Consider the following 15,427-nt stretch of genomic DNA (forward strand, 5'->3'; position numbering starts at 1 on the left):
GGAGAGGTGCCGATCCCTGGGTCACTCACTACCCAATTATTGCCACTAGGGGGCTCCTGAGCACGCATCCTCTGGGGTTTGCAGGCAGTCTTGATGGCCTCTTCGGGCCTGCCTTTGTTGCCATGGATACTGTTTCCATAGTTACTAGGATGTCGTGGCATGTTTCCCTCCATTATTTATTTTTGCACGCTAAGCATATATTCAGACCGAATCTTTATCCATGCCAACCTAACAACTTTATCTCCTGTTTTTATCAACCACGAAGTTCCTGGGACTTGGCCACTCTCTAAGCCGTCCGCAGCTCTGTGGTGCTGTTCTTCACGCACAGTGGAGCAGCTGCAGCAGGCAGCTCAACACCCTGAGTGAATACTGATGGCAACCGGAAAGAATGGGTCTGTTGTCCCGGGGAGAGGAAGTCTTCTGGTCCACGACAGCGCAGCTGCAGCTCCTGGTGGGCGCCCCGTGGACTTTTTAACGGTCCACATTGTTTTTTTGTTTGTTTTTTTTTTTTAACTTTTTAAGATTTCTAATACAGTCCAGGGGGCTGGAGAGATGGCTCAGTGGTTTAGAGCGCTTGTTGCTCTTGCAGAAGACTGAGCCTCAATTCCCAGTACCCGGCATGGAGGCTCACCACCGTCAGTACTTCAAATTCCAAGGGATCCAACACCCCATCTGCTCTCGGTGGGCACCTGGCACACACATAGTGTACACATACATGAGGGCAAGACACACACATGTAAAATAAGTAAATCTAAAATAATTTAATATCATCTATGTTAGGAGTCTGGTCTGTTTCAGTCTCTTCCCCTGCCACACCAGGAGTTGAGACCTCTGCTGCTTCTCTGCCTTCTTCTCATTTAAGGACTAAGGTGTAAGTTTGCGTGCTGTGGAGTGCTGAACTTCACGCTGTGCTTTGCTTTCCTTTATTTATTCTTTTTCTCCCTCCTTACCTCCCTCCCTCCCTCCCTCTCTCCCTTTCTTTCTGAGTCAGGATGTTATTATGTAGGTGCTCGCTCACCTGGAACACCCTACGTGGACAGGCAAGCCTGGAACTCATAGGCGTCCACCTCCTTCTGCCTCCTGCGTACTGGGATTAAAGGTGGTGGTGTTTGATATTTTTTTGTCCCATAGACCCTACTCTGCCTTGCTGACTGGCTTCCTGTTATGACAGGCTGAACTCCTGACTCCTCTGTGTGGCATTCCTAGCCCTGTGCTAACCCCAGGGCTTTCCCTGTGTGATGCTATCTAGTTGCATGAGTTTTCTCACCCCTTTTTGGCCATGCCCTGACTTGCAGCTGCAGCCTGCCCAGCACTTCTTGTACTCTTGTATCTGCCCCGTAATTCTTGGGCTGTGTGAGCAGTCCTGCCTCTCCTGGGCCAAGTTCCCTGTGGGGCAGGACGATTGAAAAGAGTTGGCCACAGTCTACAAGTCACCTGTTTATAAACCTGTCTCCAACACCCCCCCCCAGTGCCCTCAGGTCATCCTTGCCCCCTGCCCAGCCTGCCCCATCTCCCCAGCTTCTAGGGACCTTCTTAGGTGCCAAGCAGGTACTTCATACATTCAGTGCAAGAGAAATCGGATGGAGGTCTTAAAGGATGAGGGACTGGAATGACTGGAGAGAGTCACTGCTTCAGGGTATTGTCTTATGAAAACCATTACATTGTTCTTATTTTCATAGAGGTAAAATTTGCATTGTAATGTACAGATCTTAAGCGTTCCGTTAGATCGAGTTCATTTTTATTTTATGTGTATGTATGAATGCTTTACCTGTGTGTAAGTGGGCCACGTGCATGCATTGTCTGTAGAGGTCAGGAGAGAGTATCGGGGCCCCTGGAGTTGAAGTTACAGATGGTTGTGAGCAGCCATTTGGGTGCTGGGAGCCAAACCTGGGTCCTCTGCAAGAGCAACAAGTATTCTTTGTTGTTGTTTTCAGAGACAGGGTTTCACAGTGTCCTGGAACTAGCTCTTGTAGACCAGGCTGGCCTCGAACTCACAGAGATCTGCCTGCCTCTGCCTCCCGAGTGCTGGGATCAAAGGCGTGTGCCACCACGCCCGGCTGAGCAGCAAGTATTCTTAACCACTGAGCCATCACTCTAGCCCAATTTTGATAAATTTTTAGCTGTGTCACTAAGAGCCCAGCCGACACAAAGTATCCGTTACCCAGAAAGCTCTTTTTCTAACACTTCCCACTCTCAGAGGCCCGTGGCAGACCTCAGTTACCACGAATCAGTTTTACCTGTCCTTTGTTTGCTTTTCTTGTTTGCTGTGTATGCTTACTTTTGAGACAGATTCTCTCTTTGTAGCACTGAGTGTCCTGCATCTCACGGAGATCCATCTGTCTCTGCCTCCAGAGTGCTGGGACTAGAGGTGTGTGCCACCATGTCCAGCTTAATTTCCTTTTCCTTTTTTCTTTCCTCCCTTGCTTCCTTCTCTGTCCCTTCCTCTTCTGTCCTCCCTCCCTCCCTTCAGGACTAAAGATTAAACATACATGCTAGGCAAGCATTCTATCAGTTGTTCTTTTGTTTCAGTTATAGCGCAATAGCATGGAACATGAACCAAGAGATTCGTTAACCACGTGGAGTTGATTAAAGGGGAGGGAGAAGAGAGAAAGAGGTGAAGGGCAAGAGAGCAAGTGAGAGAGCTTAAGTGGGCAGAGTCTGTCTTTTAAAGGGGTCCTTTACACCTGCATACAGACCTAGTACTCATGGAACCCTGGGCTGACCAGAGTACTGCCTGAGTACATTCTGCCAGGTGACCGGGGCAGGCCAGCAGAATGCCTGAATCCTTACATTCCCACCTTTACTTATTATTAAAAAGGTGAGGAGTTAGGCATGGCTCAGAGGTTAAGAGCACTGGCTTCTCTTTCAGAGGATCTGAGTTCAATCCCCAGCAACCCCAGGTGACAGGGGCAGGCCAGCATAATGCCTGCATCCTTACACTATCAGTGCTCTTAACCTCTGAGCCATCTCTCCAGACCCTCCTCCTTACTTGTTTTTGAGACAGGGTCTCTCATTGAACTTGAAGCTCATCAGTTGTTTAGATTGTCTGGCCAGCACACCCCAGAGACCCGTCTCTCTCCAGTACAGACGCACTCCATGCCCAGCTTTCTTTTTCTAATATAGGCATTTTGAATGTGAGTCTTCAGGTTTACACAGCGAGTGTTTCACTCAGGAGCCATCTGCCTAGCCATTAAATTTACTTTTTGTTTTGAGACAGGGTCTTGGTAAATTGCCTAGGCTGGTCTGAAACTTTGTATCCTCCTGCCTCACACTTTCTGTAGCTGAGATTAAAGGTCTGTGAAACCAATCCTGACTTCTGTTCCTGATCACATTTTATCCTGACAGTGCAGCTGCTATTCTGTTAGGGCTACTGTGGACTGTGCCTAGAGAAACAGCTTGGGTCCAAAGATTCTAGTCAAGCCCCAGGCCGTGAGAACCCCAGAGGCAGAAGAGACTTGATAGTGTTAAACTGATGAGGCAGGTGTGTGGGCAAGCGGCCAGTTGCCCCAGGACCCTGGATAGATGTCATGGTGGCCTTGTCTGAGGCCTGCTTTTCAAGATCTGCTGAACCCAAGTCCTGGAGCGAAGGGCAGGCCCGAGGAGCTGTTCTCTCTGCAGGCTTCTGCTGGTTAGAGAAACGTGTTGGTAACCTGTCTTCCCTGTGGAGGTCTCACAGCTTTGGAACTGCTTGCTGAGAGAGAATCTGGGACAGCCCTATCAGTAAGCCACACAATGCAACCCTCTTCCCCTACCTGGTCTATCTCACCTAGACCGTGTCTCACTGGCTGTGCAGCACAAAACTATGACGTTCACACCTGCTCCCCAGTTTCACTCAAGGCATTTGAGAACCCCAAGGCATTTAAGAACTGGGGGAATTCTAGCAAGAGTGTTTCCCTGTGTCCTGGTTAGCCTGAGTTCTCAACTCGACACACCTGAGAAGAAAACCTCACTGGAGGAATTGCCTGCATCAGGTTAGCCTGTGGGCACAGCTGTGGGCGGTGGTCTTGGAAGTTAATTTATGCAGAAGGGCCCAGCCCACTGAGGATAGTTGGGGTGTGGGTGTGAGCTTGTAGTCCTGGCTGTATAAGAAAAGCCGCCTAAGCAGGAGTGAGTGAGCGGAGGGAAGCCAGCAAGTAGTATTCCTCATGGTTCCTACATCCAGGTCCCTGTCTCGAGTTCCTGTCCTGACATTCCTCAGTGATGGATGCCAAGTGTAAGCCAAAGAAACCCTTCCCCTCAAAAATTGCTTTCAGTAAGAATTTTATCACAGCAACAGAGAACACACGGCAAACACTAGGGTATGATGCCTTAGTGGGAAGCCACGCAGGAGGGAGGCTACTTGGCTGCAGGGGAGACAGGGGAAGCTGCCCTTCTGGGGCTGGGTCCTCCAGGTCAGTCAGTTCCCTTCCTTCTGCTGAGGATGGTGAGATATCTTCACCTTCTGGGGCACTCAGACACAGCATCTCTCAATCAGTTCCATGGTTGCAGGAGGACTCTGGTCCTTGTCATTAGTTCCAGTGTCACTTGGCCCATGACAGCCTTGAGGGTGTAGCCCATGGCTGGGGCCACGGGGGTGGGGGGGGTGGGGGGTGGAGGGGTAGGTTTGTGGGGAGTTTCTCAGGCAAGGGCAGCCTCAGGGGCTGAAGTCCTTGACAGGCATGTCCCTGCTTCCATCTCACCATCCCCCCCCCCCCGCCCCTCCCTACACCATTAGCCCCGTGGGAGCTCACTCCTTATTTCTTCTGCCCAACTATACACCGTCTAGATGGTACTGGGCTTTCCCAACCCTCTCTCTTGCTAGTTCTAGCCCATCATTTCTGTGTAAGCAATTCTCAGTCCCTCCTCTTGATACCCCCACCAAGAGACTTTGTCTTCACTTGCCTGCACTCCTGGTTAGAAAAAGGGTTCCCACTCTGTAGGTACTCACAAGAGAGGCTGCAAGTCCAGGAGCAAGAATCATAGCCAGGGCCACTGAGGCCGTCACTATTAGGGCAATCTCCCATGGTCTCTGCTGGCCCCTTAGACCTCCTCGATTCCTGCATAGGTATACACACACACACACACACACACACACACACACACACACACACACGTATGTACATAAATGCAGGGAAGCCACTAACACAGAAAGATAAATAAATCTTCCAACCCAGCCAGAGTTAACAAACCTGCTCAGCTTGCTCATGTGTTAGCTACTTTTCTGAGTGGCAGGCTTCTCACTGCCTAGTGACTGGCTAGTCTTCACACCGTAGGATGGCTCTGAGGACTAAGTGGTTGTGAATCCAAATTCCCAGCTCAGAGCTCGGCACACAGAAGCCTTTTGGAATGAAGACATAATAAGGAGCTTTAAAGACTCACTTTATCAGGACTCTGTATACCTTCCTGAACACTGGTTTCTGGAGTGTCTATAAGTTTCTGCTTGGTCACTGGCATCTGAATGTGACCCCTGAATTTGAAGGTTGGTCCCATTTTCCACCTCAGTGTCTTCAAACCTTGTTCTGATGCTGGCTCTCTTGTCTTCCATGTGTTAGAAACTGTGGTGACACCCAGATGATCCAGACACTTTCCCCATTGTGGGAACCATGAGGCAAGCATGTTTCAAAGTCGGTTTTACAGGGGCTGGAGAGACAGCTCAGTAGTAATCACTGCCTGCTTTTCCAAGGGCCCAGTTTCTATTCCCAGCAACCACATGGTGACTCACAACTGTCTGTAATGAGATCTGGCGCCCTCTTCTGGCCTGCAGGGGTACATGTAGACAGAACACTGCATAACAAATCTAAAAGAAAGTCGTTAAGGTCAATGCTTACGCTTACATGAATTAGCGTGTGAGCATTTTGAGGACCGTTCTTCTGTCCACTGAGACCCTATTCCTTTTTTTTTTTTAATTTTTGCATCCCAATCAAAATATTCCCTCCCTCCCCTCTCTCCTGTACCCTGTCCACTCCTCCTCCACTGTTTCTCCTCAGATACAGGTGGGCCTCCCATGGATATAAGCCAGCCATAAGACACTCTTTCTTTCTTTCTTTCTTTCTTTCTTTCTTTCTTTCTTTCTTTCTTTCTTTCTTTCTTTCTTTCTTTGGTTTTTTGAAACAGGGATTCTCTTTGGCTTTGGAGGCTGTCCTGGAACTAGCTCTTGTAGACCAGGCTGGTCTCGAACTCACAGAGATCCACCTGCCTCTGCCTCCCGAGTGCTGGGATTAAAGGCCTGCGCCACCAACGCCTGGCCAAGACCCTGTTTCTTTAAAACAAATTCTTATTTTATGTGTATTAGTGTTTTACCTATGTGTACATATGTGTACCCTGTGTGTGCCTACAGATGGTTGTGAGCCACCACGTGGGTGCTGGGAATTGAACACAGGTCCTCTGCAAGAATAGGAAATGCTCTTAAGTGCTGGGCCATCTCTCCAGCCCTGCCATTTATTATTTATTTATTTATTTATTTTACTTCTTATGAGATTTATTTTATGCATATGAGTGTTTTGTCTGCATGTCCGTGTACCACATATGTGCCTAGTGCCCTTAGAGGGTCAGAAAAGAACATTGGATCCCTGAAACTGGAGTTATACATGGCTGTGATCCACCAAGTGAGTGCTGGGAATCGAACCCGGAACAGTCGGTGCTCTTAACCGCTGAGCCATCTCTCCAGCCCCCTTATTTTTAAGAGTCTCACTATATAGTCCTGTGGCTGTCCTGGAACTCTCTTTGTAGACCAGGCTGGCCTGGAGCTCACAGAGCTCTGCCTGTCTCTGCCTCCTGAGTGCTGGGATCAAAGGTATGCACCCCTGACTAGCTATATTAGAGTTGATTTATCTTGTGTAACTGACTCCAGCGTGTTCTCCCAGAATGGCCGCTTGAAGCTTCCTTCATCAAGGCTTCAGAAGGGAGAGCGCCGACCAACATCTTTGATAAGATCTGGGTAGCTGTTTTCCAGGAATGGTGGTGAGACATCTGGCTTTCTTGATTGCAGTGGGAAGGTTTGGGGTGTAGCTCTGGGTAGAGTTCTTGCCTAGCACGCACACAAAAAACCCAGTTTCCATCCCCAGCGCCACAAAAAAGTTATTGGTTGAATCACTGTAAATGGGTTCTTGGGCAGGCTTTATTTGTACCATCCAGATATCACCACAAATCACTTCTTCGCTGACTTCAGGGGCTTGGCAGGGTTGTGGGGACACAATGGTCTCATGGGCTCTTCCCCAACAGGAGCTTTAGCATCTCCAGGTCTGCACTTAAGGGTCCTTGGCCACAGTAACTTAATCACATGCTCCTGGGGACCAGTTACTTAATCAGCTACTAAAATCTCACCTGGGCGCCTGAAGCGAGCGGTTAAGAGCCTGTGTCCTACTTGCAGAGAACACCATTCAGTTCCCAGCACCCACAGGCAGCCCACAGCTGTCTGAAACTCCAGTTCCAGGGGTTCCAATACCCTTTTTTGGCCTCTCCCGGCACCACACACATACAGAGTTCACATACACACATGCAGGCAAAACACAACATTTGTAAACATACTTAAAACATGAGTTTTTCGTGTGAGGGAAGCTGGGCATTTAGAGGGTGTTGCTGTGTGACTGACATGTACCACTGGCCCTGGACCCCTTAAGAGTGGAGAAAGAAGGTGGGTGTTGACTGAGTCCGGCTTCTGGGTCCTGTAAAGCAGGCAAATGGCTTCTTCCAGGAGTGAGGAGGAAGCTTAGAATCACCCATTTCCCTGGTCTTTAATAATGGTTTCTCAGCATTGGCCGTGGTTCTAACCATTTGGAGCCCTGATTTTAGGCTTCTTAAACTGTAGTGAGCTTTGATGTGTGCCACACAAGTCACAGGCATAGGAAAAGGTACACTTGAGTTTGCTGTCATTGATCTGGCTTAACTTCTCATTTCCATTGGTGGCAGAGAGGGGCGTCGTTGTGGGTGGGAATTCACATTAAATTTGCTAAGTACAGGAGCTTCAGTTCCTCTCCTTCAAAAGGATCTCTAGGAGTGGCTATTGTGTGACTCCATTTATGCAGAGGGCAAGTTGTATGTGTGTGGTGGGGAGGTCAACAGTGATGATTAAGTCGAAATGGTGGCTGCTTCAGGAGGGTAAGAATGAGGAGGGGCAGGGAAGGGCAGGGAGGGGCAGGGAGGAGCCTCCTGGGGAGAAGGTGATAAATTACCCAGTCACTTAGAGCAGGGCTAAGGAGGCCCTGGAGTTGTCATGTGTTGGAAGCCAGCCAGAGTGACACAACACAGTAAGACCTTCTCTCTCTCTCTCTCTCTCTCTCTCTCTCTCTCTCTCTCTCTTGTTTTTTTCCAGACAGGGTTTCTCTGTGTAGCCCTGGCTGTCCTGGAACTCGCTCTGTAGACCATGCTGGCCTCGAACTCACAGAGATCCTCCTGCCTCTGCCTCCCAAGTGCTGGGATTAAAGGCGTGCGCCACCAATGCCCAGCCAAATAAACCTCTCTTTGTAAGTAGACCATCATGCATTTTGTTACCAAGGCAGAACATTGGCTAACACACTCCTCCATCAGTAGATGGGTTTGCCTCCTCCCACCCCTGTCCTGAATTAAAAAAAAAAATTCTGGGATGGTCATTGTTAGAATATATCTAGACTATAAAACCACCAAAGCTGAGGAAGCCCAGCCATGTGAGTTTGAAAAGCAGTGCCATCAGAAGAGACAGGCCACAATGAATGACTGTAGAGCAGTTTGACCTGGGGAAGTTTTCAGGTCGGAGGCCAGTTTTTGCATGACTTCTTTGGAGAGTCAATGGCTGCAAAGGAAGACACTTGCAGGGTCTTCTGGCTTGGGGCTTGTGTTTGTTTTTCAGCAAGAGAGGTCTGTTTTGAATGGGAAAAAAAGTGAGGACACAACTGTTTTTATTGCAGATATGAGGGAGTGAAGACCCAGAGTCATCAGGAAGGGTCCATACTGAACCAGGCCATGAGAGGGAGGGTAGAGAGGAAGAGAAAACTAAAAGGGGAGAGGGGAGCAAGCAGACAAAGAGGCCAGGAGCGAGCCAGGAGACCAAGGGACCATGCAGTCAAAATGGCTGCATTATACAGGGACCAGAAGCTGGGGGGAAGGGAAGTCCAGACCCTGAGAAGGAGGGGTTTAGTGTAGGGGCGGGGTGAGAAGTGCTGGGAGGAGCCATAGGTACTGAGTGAGACTTATCCTAGGTTTCTCTGAGACCTGACAGGTTTGCCACAGCACAAGGAATTTAGGGGCTAAGACTTTATCAGTGTGAGGAGTTTAAGGACCAAGCATGTGATAAAGTAGACTTGTATGTTGTGAGCGATTATCCTTGGAGACACGTGACTACCGTCTCCGGGTTCAGCTGTGTCTCTGTGCAAAAGATTTATTCCATTCGGGCTTCTTGAGGGTTAAGGAGAGTCACAAGACCCACACATGGGTATCAGCAGCTCCCTAATCCCTGTAGTACAAAATTCTGCCTTAATTGCACGTGGCTTTGGGGAGGAGTATGTAAAGGCCACGGAACTGTGCAACTACGGGGGTCCTTTATCCCTGTTGGGTAAAGCCTCTCCGTATATGACCTATTTCGGGACATGTGGAGACTGAAGGACTCCCTGAGTGAATATGTGTTGTTGACATGGGCAGTCATGTCCCGGACTCCATAACCTCAGACTCATGGGAAAATGGCAAAGTCTTCCCCCCTAGGATGAGGTTCAGAGGGACGACAAAGCCTGCTCGGGTCTGGTTATTGATAGTGTGCACAGAGCCAGGCGGTGGTGGTGCATGCCTTTAATCCCAGCACTCGGGAGGTAGAGGCAGGCAGATCTCTGTGAGTTTGAGGCCAGCCTGGTCTACAGAGTGAGTTCCAGGACAGACAGAGCTACTCAGAGAAACCCTGTCTCAGAAAAAAAAAAAAAAAAAAAAAAAAAAAAAAGGATAGTGTGCACAGAAAAAGTCCACCATAGCTTTCCCTTCTGGATGTTTATAGCCCAAAGGCTGCTCCTAAGAAGACTAAATAAACAGGTCTCCTTGATAAACCCACCTCCTTGTTGTGTGTAATAACCCCGCCTTTCTGTTCAATGCTATATAATGAATATGTTCATCAGAGAGCCTGGACCATGCGCGTTTCTGTATCTGTCTTTTCTTCATTCTCCTGAAGCCATGCTGGATGTGGCCAAGGAGAAGCGAGCGCCCACCGCGCTGTAAGCAGTCCCTTATCTATGCTCTATAGAGAAGCCAAATAAACTCATTGGTTTCCCAGAGTAAAAACTCTGGTAGACTGTGCTTCAGTTTGGCACTGGGACCCCAGGAGAAGGGGTGGAGACTTTTCATGTCTTCCTCCTGGGAAGCAGTTTTGGCAACAAGATACAGAGACCCAGCATAGCTTTGAAACCGATCTTTGCATGGTTTAAGCTACTAATCTTATTTAGCAAATGCCTTATTTCCCGGCTCTCACTGTCTTGTCAGCTTTTCAACGTGGTTCAGTAAGTCTTTGTTGTTTCTGCTTTTAGCCTATTCCTGATCCCAGCACAGCTCTCCTCATCCAGCTACACAGAGAAATCCTGTCTCAAAAAAAAAAAAAAAAAAAAAAAAACAAACCAAAACCAAAACAAAACATGAAACGGCTGTGACTAAAGATCAGAGGCACACTGTGCACTTGGCATAGGCAAGGCTGTGTCTTCAGGTCAGCATCAGGGATGGCTCGGTGGTGAAGAGCACTGGCTGCTCTTGCAGAGAACCCAGGTTCGACTCTTAGCATCCACAGGGTGGTGCACAACCATCTGTAAGTCCAGTTCAAGGAAATCAGATGCCCTCTGCTGGCCTCAGATAACACTGCACACACAGGGTAACACACACAGGCAAAACCCCTCCACACAGAATATGAATAAATGGAAATTAATTGTTCGTGAATTCAGCCTGGTTGCTCTAAGCCTGCATAGTGTCTTCACAAGCTGCCCCGAGCATTGGTGGCACCCATCCCTCAGACTCGGGCAGCTCCCATGAGGCTCCTTAGGCTCTATTGACTGACTGGAGCCTCCATTGGTGTGGAAATGCCCTTGTGTGCTTACTGGCCATCTTAGTTGTTATTGTTTTTATCTTCTGTGAATATATTCTTAAAATTTTTTGAAAACCTGTATTCGATGTATTTAACATTTGACATAAATTTAATAATCTCAAAGAATGTAGTTTGTACTCCACTGCAAATACAAATGTTGAAATAATAGCTTTATTACCCTTTAGAGTGTTTTCACTTAAGTTGGGTGTCTTTGTCGGGATAAAGAAGTAGAGCACCTGCCATAGACCCATCACTGCCATCAGTTCCGTTTCCCTGAACCTCCAGGTGTGGGGGTTTGAGTGGGAATGGTCCCCATAGGCTCACATGTTGAATACTTGGTCTCCAGTTGGTAGAACTGTTTGGGAAGGGTTAGGAGGTTTGCCCTTGCCAGAGGAGGTCTGTCACTGGGAATGAGCTTTCATGTTCCAAAAGTCTATGTCATTCCCAGTGTTCTTATATCTCTTAGCTGTGTCTCAAATGTGGGAGCACATGACGACAAGCCGGCCTGCTGTCATGCTCCCTGCTGTGCCAGTTATGGACTCTAACCTTCTGAAGGTCTAGGCCCCAATACACTCTTCTACAAGTTGCCTTGGTCATGGTGTCTCATCACAGCAATAGAAAAATAACTAAAACAGCAGCTTAGTGGCTCCTGCTTGGGGCAGGAAGACTAAGAAAATGAGAACACGCGGATCTCAAATGAGGACTCTGGATTTTGCTGTGGAGATTGTGAAGGCTGCTCCCTCATATAACTAGACAATTCCATTCAGAGCTTTAGACGCCCACCCAGATTTTACACGTTGGATGTATTTATTTCTTTGGGAAATGACCAATGCATTGTCCTCCTTCCCATGTCTGGTAAAGATGGGGAAAAAGGAAAGAATGTATCTTTCTCAAGGATGCCAGGGACCCAAACAAAGTTGGGAAGGGACTCCTGGGGGTGCAGAGGAGGAAGCAGCTCAGAACTCCTCTGAAAGATGCAGTCCTGGGCCTCGTGGGGTGGTACCTGTTATCTCTCGTTCATCTCCATGACCCCGGAGATTACTGGTCTCCTCCAGGACCAGGTAGGGCTCCTCGGAGGTGTTTGGGGTTCTCCAAGACAAAGGTCGGAGTCGTGGGTGTTGTAGAAAGTTATGTCAGCACCATCTCTCAGAGACAGGCATCTTCTCTAGAAAAAGAGGCCATAGTATAAGAACCATGTCTCCTTCTTCCAAGCACTTACCATGGGATGAGACTGCAACCATCCCCTGCTCCCCACAGCTCTCCCCTCATGCTCCAACCATCTTCTCCTCCCCTAGGACCCCAGCCCGCCTCCATTCCTCTTGGCACTCTTTGCTCAGACTCCTGGTCTCCTCAGGATGTGGATACATCCCTCAGATTATAACCCCGTCTCTACTTCCTCCCTATCTAAGTCTTCTGACTTGGGGACTCTGTAATCCCCTCCTCCTCCTTTCCCTAAGCATCTCTTTATATATCAGGCACTCACCGCGAAACAGATGGCCCCAGCAAGGAGTGCCGTGGCCATGACAACAGAGGCCAGGGTGATGAGGAAGATTTCCCAAGGCTTTAGGGACCCACTGGGCTTCTCCTCATTCACTGGAGTTCCAACTGTGCCGGTGGGGTTGGAGGTGGTGTCTGTTCCAGTAGAAAATGCCAGGCTAGAGCTGCTGTGGGTGGTTATCCAGCCAGAGTTGGAGGCTGTGCTGGTCCTGGCTGTGGCTGAGGTGGGTGTAGACATGGAGGCTGTGCTGGTCCCGGCTGTGTCTGAGGTGGGTGTAGACATGGAGGCTGTGCTGGTCCCGGCTGTGTCTGAGGCGGGTGTAGAGATGGAGGCTGTGCTGGTCCCGGCTGTGTCTGAGGTGGGTGTAGACATGGAGGCTGTGCTGGTCCCGGCTGTGTCTGAGGTGGGTGTAGAGATGGAGGCTGTGCTGGTCCCGGCTGTGGCTGAGGTGGGTGTAGACATGGAGGCTGTGCTGGTCCCGGCTGTGTCTGAGGTGGGTGTAGACATGGAGGCTGTGCTGGTCCCGGCTGTGTCTGAGGTGGGTGTAGAGATGGAGGCTGTGCTGGTCCCGGCTGTGTCTGAGGTGGGTGTAGAGATGGAGGCTGTGCTGGTCCCGGCTGTGTCTGAGGTGGGTGTAGAGATGGAGGCTGTGCTGGTCCCGGCTGTGTCTGAGGCGGGTGTAGACATGGAGGCTGTGCTGGTCCCGGCTGTGGCTGAGGTGGGTGTAGACATGGAGGCTGTGCTGGTCCCGGCTGTGTCTGAGGTGGGTGTAGACATGGAGGCTGTGCTGGTCCCGGCTGTGTCTGAGGTGGGTGTAGAGATGGAGGCTGTGCTGGTCCCGGCTGTGTCTGAGGTGGGTGTAGAGATGGAGGCTGTGCTGGTCCCGGCTGTGTCTGAGTGGGTGTAGACATGGAGGCTGTGCTGGTCCCGGCTGTGTCTGAGGTGGGTGTAGACATGGAGGCTGTGCTGGTCCCGGCTGTGTCTGAGGTGGGTGTAGACATGGAGGCTGTGCTGGTCCCGGCTGTGTCTGAGGTGGGTGTAGACATGGAGGCTGTGCTGGTCCCGGCTGTGTCTGAGGTGGGTGTAGACATGGAGGCTGTGCTGGTCCCGGCTGTGTCTGAGGTGGGTGTAGAGATGGAGGCTGTGCTGGTCCCGGCTGTGTCTGAGGTGGGTGTAGACATGGAGGCTGTGCTGGTCCCGGCTGTGTCTGAGGTGGGTGTAGACATGGAGGCTGTGCTGGTCCCGGCTGTGTCTGAGGTGGGTGTAGAGATGGAGGCTGTGCTGGTCCCGGCTGTGTCTGAGGTGGGTGTAGAGATGGAGGCTGTGCTGGTCCCGGCTGTGTCTGAGGTGGGTGTAGACATGGAGGCTGTGCTGGTCCCGGCTGTGGCTGAGGTGGGTGTAGACATGGAGGCTGTGCTGGTCCCGGCTGTGTCTGAGGTGGGTGTAGACATGGAGGCTGTGCTGGTCCCGGCTGTGTCTGAGGTGGGTGTAGACATGGAGGCTGTGCTGGTCCCGGCTGTGTCTGAGGTGGGTGTAGACATGGAGGCTGTGCTGGTCCCGGCTGTGTCTGAGGTGGGTGTAGACATGGAGGCTGTGCTGGTCCCGGCTGTGTCTGAGGTGGGTGTAGACATGGAGGCTGTGCTGGTCCCGGCTGTGTCTGAGGTGGGTGTAGAGATGGAGGCTGTGCTGGTCCCGGCTGTGTCTGAGGTGGGTGTAGAGATGGAGGCTGTGCTGGTCCCGGCTGTGCTGAGGCGGGTGTAGACATGGAGGCTGTGCTGGTCCCGGCTGTGTGTGAGGTGAGGCATGTGTAGTCATGGAGGCTGTGCTGGTCCCGGCTGTGTCTGAGGTGGGTGTAGACATGGAGGCTGTGCTGGTCCCGGCTGTGTCTGAGGTGGGTGTAGACATGGAGGCTGTGCTGGTCCCGGCTGTGTCTGAGGTGGGTGTAGACATGGAGGCTGTGCTGGTCCCGGCTGTGTCTGAGGTGGGTGTAGACATGGAGGCTGTGCTGGTCCCGGCTGTGTCTGAGGTGGGTGTAGACATGGAGGCTGTGCTGGTCCCGGCTGTGTCTGAGGTGGGTGTAGACATGGAGGCTGTGCTGGTCCCGGCTGTGTCTGAGGTGGGTGTAGACATGGAGGCTGTGCTGGTCCCGGCTGTGTCTGAGGTGGGTGTAGAGATGGAGGCTGTGCTGGTCCCGGCTGTGTCTGAGGCGGGTGTAGACATGGAGGCTGTGCTGGTCCCGGCTGTGTCTGAGGTGGGTGTAGACATGGAGGCTGTGCTGGTCCCGGCTGTGTCTGAGGTGGGTGTAGACATGGAGGCTGTGCTGGTCCCGGCTGTGTCTGAGGTGGGTGTAGAGATGGAGGCTGTGCTGGTCCCGGCTGTGTCTGAGGCGGGTGTAGACATGGAGGCTGTGCTGGTCCCGGCTGTGTCTGAGGCGGGTGTAGACATGGAGGCTGTGCTGGTCCCTGGCTGGTGTCTGAGGCGGGTGTAGACATGGAGGCTGTGCTGGTCCCGGCTGTGTCTGAGGCGGGTGTAGACATGGAGGCTGTGCTGGTCCTGGCTGCGGCTGAGGTGGGTGCAGAAGCAAAGGCTGTGGTGTTCTCAATGGTTTTCATAGTTGTTGAAGAGTTCGAGGTTGTGCTGGAGGTAGTGTTGGTATTTACTGTGATATAAGAGAAGGTTTTTTTTTTCTCTAAATATAATCATGACCAATAACCATGTAGATTGAACATAATTGCTTTCTGCTTCCTGCTTTGTCAAATTCATTGCATGGCTGATTTTATTCAGTACTCTGACTGCTCTATGGACACAGTTATTAATAATTATCTAATGAGGAATTAGAAATATTCATGTTTGCCTGCTGCCTGTGGATGGTGGAAGAGTGTGTTGTGTCCCCTAAAGCTGGAATTACAGATGGTTACTGGCCACTT

At 50.6% G+C, this 15,427-nt stretch overlaps 1 protein-coding gene across 1 annotated transcript; it reads right to left on the minus strand.

The window, feature by feature from the left end:
• Window positions 1-286: 286 nt before the first annotated feature.
• On the minus strand, window positions 287-13,861 carry LOC113832476 (flocculation protein FLO11-like). Its single transcript, XM_035451423.1, has 3 exons — window positions 13,500-13,861; window positions 12,486-13,437; window positions 287-448 (listed from the first exon to the last, which is right to left on the minus strand). The coding sequence occupies exons 1-3, from the start codon at window positions 13,859-13,861 to the stop codon at window positions 287-289; spliced, it is 1,476 nt and encodes a 491-aa protein (XP_035307314.1).
• Between the last annotated feature and the right edge of the window lie 1,566 nt (window positions 13,862-15,427).

This window comes from Cricetulus griseus (assembly GCF_003668045.3).
Source record: "Cricetulus griseus strain 17A/GY chromosome 1 unlocalized genomic scaffold, alternate assembly CriGri-PICRH-1.0 chr1_0, whole genome shotgun sequence".
In the NCBI taxonomy this organism is placed as follows: domain Eukaryota; kingdom Metazoa; phylum Chordata; class Mammalia; order Rodentia; family Cricetidae; genus Cricetulus; species Cricetulus griseus.

Excerpts from the sequence above, each read along its gene's own strand:
- LOC113832476 (XM_035451423.1), bottom strand. The coding sequence starts at position 13,861 with ATGTCTACACCCACCTCAGACACAGCCGGGACCAGCACAGCCTCCATC. Across the intron at positions 13,438-13,499 it reads GGGACCAGCACAGCCTCCAT|ACACAGCCGGGACCAGCACA; the intron begins GTCTACACCCAC and ends CACCCACCTCAG. Across the intron at positions 449-12,485 it reads CTGGGGCCATCTGTTTCGCG|GAGCTGCAGCTGCGCTGTCG; the intron begins GTGAGTGCCTGA and ends GGCGCCCACCAG.